Source organism: Trachypithecus francoisi, unplaced genomic scaffold, assembly GCF_009764315.1.
Source record: "Trachypithecus francoisi isolate TF-2019V2 unplaced genomic scaffold, Tfra_2.0 Lachesis_group12, whole genome shotgun sequence".
Lineage (NCBI taxonomy): Eukaryota > Metazoa > Chordata > Mammalia > Primates > Cercopithecidae > Trachypithecus > Trachypithecus francoisi.
Window position 1 is genome coordinate 51,958,607 of NW_022681457.1, and position 10,345 is coordinate 51,968,951.

Consider the following 10,345-nt stretch of genomic DNA (forward strand, 5'->3'; position numbering starts at 1 on the left):
TCCCGGGTTCACGCCATTCTCCTGCCTCAGCCTCCTGAGTAGCTGGAACTACAGGCGCCCGCCACCTCGCCCGGCTCGTTTTTGTATTTTTAGTAGAGATGGGGTTTCACCGTGTTAGCCAGGATGGTCTCGATCTCCTGACCTCGTGATCCGCCCATCTCAGCCTCCCAAAGTGCTGGGATTACAGGCTTGAGCCACCGCGCCCGGCCCCGTGTTTCTTACAGGTATATACCTAGCAGTGGAATTGCAGGATCATAGAGTGTGCTTATGCTCAATTTTAGTAGGTAATACTAAAACATTTCCCAGAGTTTCCCAACATTGACACACTCACCAGCAGTATTTGCGTTCCAGTTGCTCCAGCATCCCTACCGGCACTTAGTATTATCTGTCATTTTAATTTTAGGAATTCTGGTGGATTTTATAATTTCATACAACATTTGGAAATAGAGCCACTCTCTTAGCCCCCCAAAGCTTAAACTTTTGTACATTTATTTTCCGGAATGTGCGCTGTATAAAACTGGGAAGTTGTATCAGATGTAAAGCTCCTAGTACAGTGCTTGCCACGTGGAAGGAAAATGACAAGTGACAGCCACTATTACTGTCACCATTATCATCATCCCTAAATGCCATCTATGTTCTTCAAGGGTGAGAGTAGGGCATGGTGGATTACAAAGGTGAATAAGACATATTCTCTGCCTACAAGGAGCTCAAGATCTAGTGGAAGAGATGGAGATTAGAAACAGATTTTGTTTTTGTTTTTGTTTTTGAGGCGAAGTTTTGCTCTGTTGCCCAGACTGGAGTGCTGTGGCACGATCTCGCCTCACTGCAACCTCTGCCACCTGGATTCAAGTTCTTCCTGCCTCAACTTCCTGAGTAGCTGGGATTATAGGCGCCTGGCACCAAGCCTCACTAATTTTTGTATTTTTAGTAGAGACGGGGTTTTGCCATGTTGGCCAGGCTGGTCTCAAACTCCTGACCTCAGGTGATCTGCTCACCTCGGCCTCCCAAAGTGCTGGGATTACAGATGTGAGCCACCATGCCCGGCCTACAAACAGATTATTATTAAACAATTTGATAGCAATTTGAAGGAAAAGGTAGTGCTTGAGCTAGCACTTATTAAGGAAACGTTCAATAGAAAGAAAAAAGAGAAATGGGCTGGAGAAAACAGCAAGGGCACAAAACTTCTGGTGGGGGGTGGCAGAGTAGACAATGTGCTGGAAGAGAGGAGCTCATCTGAGGTTGGAGTGGTCGTGCGCTATCTGTTATTCAGTATTACCTTTCTTGCAGGGAGTCTGGGGCCAGAGCTGGTGACAGCGTGTGAAGTTACAGTACTCTGTATTCTGTTGCTGTGCCCACTGCCACTACCTTTGAACTTTTCTTTTCCCACTGGGAAGGTGGACAGCCTCTTCTGTTTCGTGGGATCAAAGCCTGTCCTGAGTACAAGGTGCTTGAAAACTACCATTGACACTTCAACAGCTGCAAAATAACACTGGTTGCAAGGATCCAACAATGTCTCTGCTGTATGGTCCTTTAACTATTTATTTTTATGCTGAGACCTGGCTTAGAGTGTTCATTCTTGCATAGATCAAGGTTGCTTTGTGGTAGCAATTCAGTTTAATAACATGCTCCTCTGCCCAATACCATCTGTAGATGTTAATAAATGTTCTTAAGGAATTTTTAGGATGCTGACGATGATGATCAAGATCTCAAAATCATTTCATTGATTGAGCACCTACTATGTGTCAGGCATTGGATACCTAGCACAAAGAAGGAAGTTGGACATAGTGCATGTCTTCATTGAATAGGTAATCCAGTGGGCGATCAGACAAGTAAATACAGTGTGGTAAGAGCTGTGATGGGCGGGGGTACAGAGTTCTGTGAGAACACATCAAAGAAGCACCTCACCCATACCAGGGGATCAGGGAAAGCTTTCTGGAAAAGGCTGCAGAAACCTGATAGCCTGGTGAAGAGGAGTAGGGAGGAAGTAATCAAGGCAGAGGAAACAAAGTGTTGGAGAGGCTGAACACAAGGGAGAGAATGGCTTGTTAGAGAAACTGGCAGAAGTTACTGGCCTAGAACAGAGAGAACCTGGAGAGTTTTTACCGAGGGACCCATGGCAAGATGGAAAAGGGATTAAAGGAGGTAAAGACTGGCAGCAGAAAGACCAATTGTGATAATCATGGTGTAAAAGACAAATAACCAATGTCCTCAGTACACCGACTTTCAAAATTCACTTCTCTCTCAATCTGCCAACGCAGACATCCTGGTCTCCCTAGAACCAAATACAACTACAGTCATATGTCACTTAATAGGGATACCTTCTGAAAAATGTGGTGTTAGGCAATTTCATTGTTGCGTGAATATCAGAGTGTACTTACACAAAGCTAGATGATGTGTGTGTGTATATGCATGTATGTATGTATTCATATGGAAGACCAAATTCCCAACATCATTACTGAATATCAGTCCTTTCCCCTACTTCAGGAGTCTCCAGTCCCCAGGCTGCAGACTGGTACCTGTCAATGGCTGTTAGGAACTGGGCTGCACGGCAGTAGGTGAGCAGCAGGAGAGTGAGCATTACTGCCTGAGCTCCACTTTGTGTCAGATCAGCAGCAGCATTAGATTCTCATAGTAGCGTGAACCCTATTGTGAGCTCCGCATGTGAGGGATCTAGGTTGTGCACACCTTATGAGAATCTAATGCCTGATGATCCAACCAAGATGAAACAATTTCATCCCAAAACCATCTCTCCCCGCGACGCCCATTTGTGGAAAAATTGCCTTCTACAAAACTTGTCTGTGGTGCCAAAAAGGTTGAGGACCACTGCCCTACTTGATCTGTAATGCCAGTGTTTAGTGCTCTGTATCAGGTTTCTATGTACTTCATTATAAAATGGAGTCTTGCTCTGTCACCCAGGCTGGAGTGCAGTGGCGTGATCTTGTCTCACTGCAACCTCCTTCCTCCTCCCGGGTTCAAGCAATTCTTCTGCCTCAGCCTCCCAAGTAGCTGGGATTACAAGTGTGCACCACTATGCCTGCTAAATTTTTGTATTTTTAATAGAGATGGGGTTTCACCATATTGGCCAGGCTGGTCTCAAACTCCTGCCTCAAATGATCCACCCACCTCGGCCTCCCAAAGTGCTGGGATTATAGGCATGAGCCACCATCTTGTATCTTATGGGGCCACCATCATATATGCAGTCCATTGTTGACCAAAACACCATGATGCAGTTCATGACTCTATTTAAAAAGTAAAGAAAAATCCTATTTGAAGGAAATATTACATGCAAAAAAAAAAAATCTATTGTTCGTATTACTCATGCAGATGGCCCTTTAAAGCCATGGTCCCCAGGTATGATTGTTACATTGTTTGCCAGAAATAAACCTGTGCAAGGTGTACTCTCTAGTCTCTGTACATGAAGTAAGAGTCATTCTGTATAACCTGCAGCTTGATGCTGTGTTTTGTGCATTCTAGATAGGAACTGAAGAGCTCAAAATGACATGAGGTTGAGCTGTTTCTCATTTAGTTTAGCTTGCTATGATTCCAGTAGCCTTTCTTCCTGCTTACCCAAGCCATTCATGAAAGCAAAACCCACACAAGATACAGGAGCTCAGAATAAAAGGGGTTCAAGTGGGCGTGTTATCTCCCACTTCCCCAACTAAGGTACAAATGGTTATTTTGCTTTTTTTCACTTCCTTGGTAATTTTTTTTTTTTTTTTTTTTTTTTTTTTTTTTACAAACACTGGATACCAGGCATTTCATACTTAAGCCCTGAAGTCTGGGAATGTGATTTCTAACAATTTTATGTTTGGAGTTCTTAGGCCTATGTTTACCTGCTTACATAAGAGGTATTTTGCTTACAAAACTAACTACAGATGTGATCATTGCTGTAGTATTCATCATATTTTATTAAGAAATATTATGTGGCCGGGCGCAGTGCCTCAAGCCTGTAATCCCAGCACTTTGGGAGGCCGAGATGGGTGGATCACGAGGTCAGGAGATCGAGACCATCCTGGCTAACACGGTGAAACCCCATCTCTACTAAAAATACAAAAACGAGCCGGGCAAGGTGGCGGGCGCCTGTAGTCCCAGCTACTCAGGAGGCTGAGGCAGGAGAATGGCGTAAACCCGGGAGGCGGAGCTTGCAGTGAGCTGAGATCTGGCCACTGCACTCCAGTCCGGGCGACAGAGCGAGACTCCGCCTCAAAAAAAAAAAAAAAAAAAGAAATATTATGTACCTGCTCTGTGCAGTACTAGGTATGTGGAATGTTTTTAGACAAAAATAAACAAATAAATAAGACCTGGTCCCTGCTTTCAGAAACTTAATTTAAAACAGAGCAGAATCAAAGTACTAATGCCTTTTTCGTTGTGTCATCCAAGGAAGACACGAACAATCAGTCACAGTACCGTTACCTACTGAAACCAGAATCGGCCTCAGAATCCTCCTCAACACAGCATTCCAGACAACCCATGAATAGATAATTCATCATCCTGGCCGGGCGCGGTGGCTCACCCCTGTAATCCCAGCACTTTGGGAGGCTGAGGTGGGCAGATCACAAGATCAGGAGTTCGAAACCAGCCTGGCCAATATGGTGAAACCCTGTCTCTACTGAAAATACAAAAATTAGCCAGGCATGGTAGATGCCTGTAGTCCCAGCTACGCGGGAGGCTAAGGCAGGAGAATCGCTTGAACCAAGGAGGTAGAGGTTGCATTGAGCTGAGATTGCACCACTGCACTCTAGCCTGGGCGACATAAATAAATAAAAATAAAACATTAAAAATTCATCTTCCATCCTTAATTTAAAAAAATAGATGCATTCCCAAAAATCTTGGGTACTCGCCTTGGTTTTTATTGCTTTGTCTTTTGCTAGTTTTTAAAGAAATAACATGATAAAGCAATATGAATATGGAAACCCAAGAACCTCCCAAGAAAACAACATATGGTAATGTGGTTTTTCAAGAAGTTGAAACTTGAAACATTCAGTTCATGTGCATAATTAGCGAAGCCATTCCCATTACTTGCCACTATAAATACTGTTTTTCTTGGTTACTTCTAGGATGATTGCCCTCATACTTTATTATTTGTATAAACTAGTTTCAGTGCTATAAAGCTACCAGCTGATAGTGAATAATAACCACATTTTCAAGTTTCCTGGCACCGGGGCTTCATTCATGGCTGCTCGGGTCACCTGCTTTGGTAGAGATCATGTGTCTTCCTAGTGCTGACTTATTCAGCATCACCGTCATTGATTAATTCATGGCCACCTGAGTCTTGAGCTGTCTTCTCAATCCACAGGCTTTCCATAGGACTGCATCAAAGGCCAGAGTTTCAGCTATATATATTGATAAATCCCAAGTGTGTATAGTAAGACTCCTCCTAAACGCTAGACCCTTAATTTCAAGTGTTTATGGACACTTCCACCAGAGTGATTGGAACTAACATAAACAGCTAACAAACAGTTGTGGCCAGAGGGTGTGCTAAGAGTGTCACAGTCATTACTTAATTTAACCTTTCCAACAACCCTCAGAAGTTTTCATCCCTCTTATACAGATGGGAAATACAAGGCTTAAGGAATCACACCATTAGTAAGTGTTAGAACTAAGTCTGGAACATAAGACTATGCAGAGTTTAATGGTATTTAATGGTATACACAGACCCTTCAATTTTGGCTTGTACAAAATAAGAGTCATCCCACTCCTCGACCTCCAAATTTCAGTCTTAACCTTAAATGAGTCCACAACAAATGCCATCCTGCTGTCATATCCTCCTTCAAGGTCCACTAAGTAACCACTATGGACTTGGTGCAGTCTGTCATTATTTCTTACCTAGAATGCAATTCTTACTTATTCTTTCCCTCTTCCATGCACTAGGAGAGAAAAGCTATATATTCCCCTTTTAGTTTATTTTCTACTACATTTATATTGGATAAAAATGTAGGACCTGAATGAGAAAACTTTAGTTTGGAGCAGGCATTTTTTCTCATTTACTCTTTTCACTTGCATCTCTAGAATAATGTATTTTGTCTTCTTGTTTTCTAGGAATGTTTACCCTTGCGGAAGTTGCATCACTTAATGACATTCAGCCAACTTACCGAATCCTGAAACCATGGTGGGATGTGTTTATGGATTACCTGGCTGTTGTTATGTTAATGGTAGCCATCTTTGCAGGAACCATGCAACTTACCAAAGATCAGGTGGTCTGTTTGCCAGTATTGCCATCTCCTGTAAATTCAAAGGCACATACATCACCAGGAAATGCCGAGGTCACCACCAACATCCCGAAGATGGAAGCAGCCACCAACCAAGACCAAGATGGGCGGACAACAAATGACATTTCCTTTGGGACATCTGCTGTGACACCTGACATACCTCTCAGAGCCACATATCCTCGCACAGATTTCGCACTTCCAAGTCAGGAGGCAAAGAAAGAAAAGAGAGATCCAACAGGTCGAAAAACAAACTTGGATTTTCAGCAATATGTATTTATTAATCAGATGTGTTACCATCTGGCCCTTCCGTGGTATTCTAAGTACTTTCCATACCTTGCTCTTATACATACTATTATTCTCATGGTCAGTAGCAACTTTTGGTTCAAATATCCCAAAACATGCTCAAAAGTAGAACATTTTGTTTCAATATTAGGAAAGTGCTTTGAATCCCCTTGGACTACAAAAGCGTTGTCTGAGACAGCATGCGAAGACTCAGAGGAAAACAAGCAGAGAATAACAGGTGCCCAGACTCTACCAAAGCATGTGTCTACCAGCAGTGATGAAGGGAGCCCCAGTGCCAGTACACCAATGATCAATAAAACCGGCTTTAAATTTTCAGCTGAGAAACCTGTGATTGAAGTTCCCAGCATGACCATCCTAGATAAAAAGGATGGAGAGCAGGCCAAAGCCCTGTTTGAGAAAGTGAGGAAGTTCCGTGCTCATGTGGAAGATAGTGACTTGATCTATAAACTCTATGTCGTCCAAACAGTTATCAAAACAGCCAAGTTCATTTTTATTCTCTGCTATACAGCAAACTTTGTCAACGCAATCAGCTTTGAACATGTCTGCAAGCCCAAAGTTGAGCATCTGACTGGTTATGAGGTATTTGAGTGCACCCACAATATGGCTTACATGTTGAAAAAGCTTCTCATCAGTTACATATCCATTATTTGTGTTTATGGCTTTATCTGCCTCTACACTCTCTTCTGGTTATTCAGGATACCTTTGAAGGAATATTCTTTCGAAAAAGTCAGAGAAGAGAGCAGTTTTAGTGACATTCCAGATGTCAAAAACGATTTTGCGTTCCTTCTCCACATGGTGGACCAGTATGACCAGCTATATTCCAAGCGTTTTGGTGTGTTCTTGTCAGAAGTTAGTGAAAATAAACTTAGGGAAATTAGTTTGAACCATGAGTGGACATTTGAAAAACTCAGGCAGCACGTTTCACGCAATGCCCAGGACAAGCAGGAGTTGCATCTGTTCATGCTGTCGGGGGTGCCCGATGCTGTCTTTGACCTCACAGACCTGGATGTGCTAAAGCTTGAACTAATTCCAGAAGCTAAAATTCCTGCTAAGATTTCTCAAATGACTAACCTCCAAGAGCTCCACCTCTGCCACTGCCCTGCAAAAGTTGAACAGACTGCTTTTAGCTTTCTTCGCGATCACTTGAGATGCCTTCACGTGAAGTTCACCGATGTGGCTGAAATTCCTGCCTGGGTGTATTTGCTCAAAAACCTTCGAGAGTTGTACTTAATAGGCAATTTGAACTCTGAAAACAACAAGATGATAGGACTTGAATCTCTCCGAGAGTTGCGGCACCTTAAGATTCTCCACGTGAAGAGCAATTTGACCAAAGTTCCCTCCAACATTACAGATGTGGCTCCACATCTTACAAAGTTAGTCATTCATAATGACGGCACTAAACTCTTGGTACTGAACAGCCTTAAGAAAATGATGAATGTCGCCGAGCTGGAACTCCAGAACTGTGAACTAGAGAGAATTCCACATGCTATTTTCAGCCTCTCTAATTTACAGGAACTGGATTTAAAGTCAAATAACATTCGCACAATTGAGGAAATCATCAGTTTCCAGCATTTAAAACGACTGACTTGTTTAAAATTATGGCATAACAAGATTGTTACTATTCCTCCCTCTATTACCCATGTCAAAAACTTGGAGTCACTTTATTTCTCTAACAACAAGCTCGAATCCTTACCAGTGGCAGTATTTAGTTTACAGAAACTCAGATGCTTAGATGTAAGCTACAACAACATTTCAATGATTCCAATAGAAATAGGATTGCTTCAGAACCTGCAGCATTTGCATATCACTGGGAACAAAGTGGACAGTCTGCCAAAACAATTGTTTAAATGCGTAAAGTTGAGGACTTTGAATCTGGGACAAAACTGCATCACCTCACTCCCAGAGAAAGTTGGTCAGCTCTCCCAGCTCACTCAGCTGGAGCTTAAGGGGAACTGCTTGGACCGCCTGCCAGCCCAGCTGGGCCAGTGTCGGATGCTCAAGAAAAGCGGGCTTGTTGTGGAAGATCACCTTTTTGACACCCTGCCACTCGAAGTCAAAGAGGCATTGAATCAAGACATAAATATTCCCTTTGCAAATGGGATTTAAACTAAGAGAATACGTGCACAGCGATGTGCAGGAACAACTTCCTAGATTGCAAGTGCTCACGTACAAGTTATTACAAGATAATGCATTTTAGGAGTAGATACATCTTTTAAAATAAAACACAGAGAGGATGCATAGAAGGCTGATAGAAGACATAACTGAATGTTCAACGTTTGTAGGGTTTTAAGTCATTCATTTCCAAATCTTTTTTTTTTTCTTCTTCTTCTTCTGGGGAAAGGGAAGGAAAAATTATAATCACTAATCTTGGTTATTTTTAAATTGTTTGTAACTTGGATGCTGCCGCTACTGAATGTTTACAAATTGCTTGCCTGCTAAAGTAAATGATTAAATTGACATTTTCTTACTATATCACCTTTTTTGAGGGGTCTTAATTTACTTTGCTTAATTGGTGCAATATTGCTTTAACTCAGATCACTAAAGACAGATACATCAAGTTCAAACTTATAAATTTAGATTTGCTAAAATACTGATTGATTTCCTGTTTTAATTTAAAGTGCCTCAAGTAAGCACCCCTCACAATAGTTGACTGGTACTGCTGCTCCTGAGCACCTCATGTCATAGATTTTATACTCTTACAGGCTTGGAATGCAGTAGAGGTATGTGGATTGTTAGGGGTTTTGTTTTTTAAGAATAAGTAACAAGAAATAACACATTTCTTAATAATAGCTTTTTTGACATAGTTTGGACGTGTGATTATATGGTACATTTTTCTGCCAATAACATAGGGTTGCCAATAAATAGAAAATGTTTTCTAAAAATAAATTTTATTACAACAAAATAAAAATTTTAATGACTTATTAACAAAACCTCCAGTATCACCACCATTTGGAAGATAACACAGAATCACAAGTATCATTTAATTTCTTGCCCTTTTCAGTGTTGTTCTGGTGTTGGTGGGAAAATAATAGGAAATGTAGTTCATTGGGTAGGGAAACTCTTATCTGTCCCTATCTTAGTGACAAGCTGTATTTTCTGTGTTTGCGTGCAGCTAGGAGGAGTCATAGCCAGACAAATGCTAGGAGAATACACTTTTTAGATAATGATTTCCTTCTTTAACTGACCAGTATCTAATCAATCTCAGAAAAATCAAAAAAATTCCCTGCCAGCTGTTTCATAGGCCTCCTACAGGACTCTTTTCAAGAGAATAGAACAGTTTGGCACTCTGACAAAGCAGTGTCCTCTCGCTACAAAACTGGACTCAAACACTGGACTTTCATCACTTCTAAGCACAACTTGAAGGATTTTGCAGAGAATGGGCAAAGATGGACTCATATCTTTGCTTTCCTCCCCAGAACTGAACTCTAGGAGTGCTGGTCTGTGGCCAGTGGAGGTGAATCTTTGCCTACAGTAGAGCCTGTGAATGCTCTGAGAAGTATTCTCACAAATAGAAAAGGCTGCAGCCCCTGTAGCTGAGTTAGGAATTGATGCTGGCTCTGGCACCCTGGCCATTCCTTCTCCTCAAAGGCTTGAGGTAGGGGGCTAGCTTATTAAACATTTTTTTAAGCTTAAGTTTGAATAATCAGACAAAAAGCAGTGGCATATTTTCAGTACAGCAAATTCTCTTCTATGCATCTTCCAGTTGTCTCAGCATTCATTAATGTATTCACTGGTATTAATGATGTACCCTGGTGCCTTTCTAATACAAGGAGCAAGGGATTCAGTGTTGGAATAAGTTCTGGCCACATGGAGGTTTATATAGTAAAGTAGAG

General features: G+C 41.8%; 1 protein-coding gene across 11 annotated transcripts in view; it reads left to right on the forward strand.

Moving 5' to 3' along the window:
- The window catches only part of LRRC8D (leucine rich repeat containing 8 VRAC subunit D), a 119,653-nt gene extending 110,669 nt beyond the window's left edge, over nucleotides 1–8,984 (forward strand). For 8 of the 11 annotated variants that reach the window (XM_033225522.1, XM_033225533.1, XM_033225524.1 and 5 more), the window contains one exon: nucleotides 6,040–8,984. In XM_033225522.1, coding sequence (XP_033081413.1) covers nucleotides 6,042–8,618 — 2,577 coding nt within the window. In that variant the 5' untranslated portion in view covers nucleotides 6,040–6,041 and the 3' untranslated portion in view covers nucleotides 8,619–8,984. Of the gene's footprint in view, nucleotides 1–1,287; nucleotides 1,445–1,520; nucleotides 1,806–2,484; nucleotides 2,556–6,039 lie in introns of those variants that run through there. The other 3 variants (XM_033225532.1, XM_033225530.1, XM_033225531.1) reach the window with 3 other exon arrangements.
- Nucleotides 8,985–10,345: the final 1,361 nt, after the last annotated feature.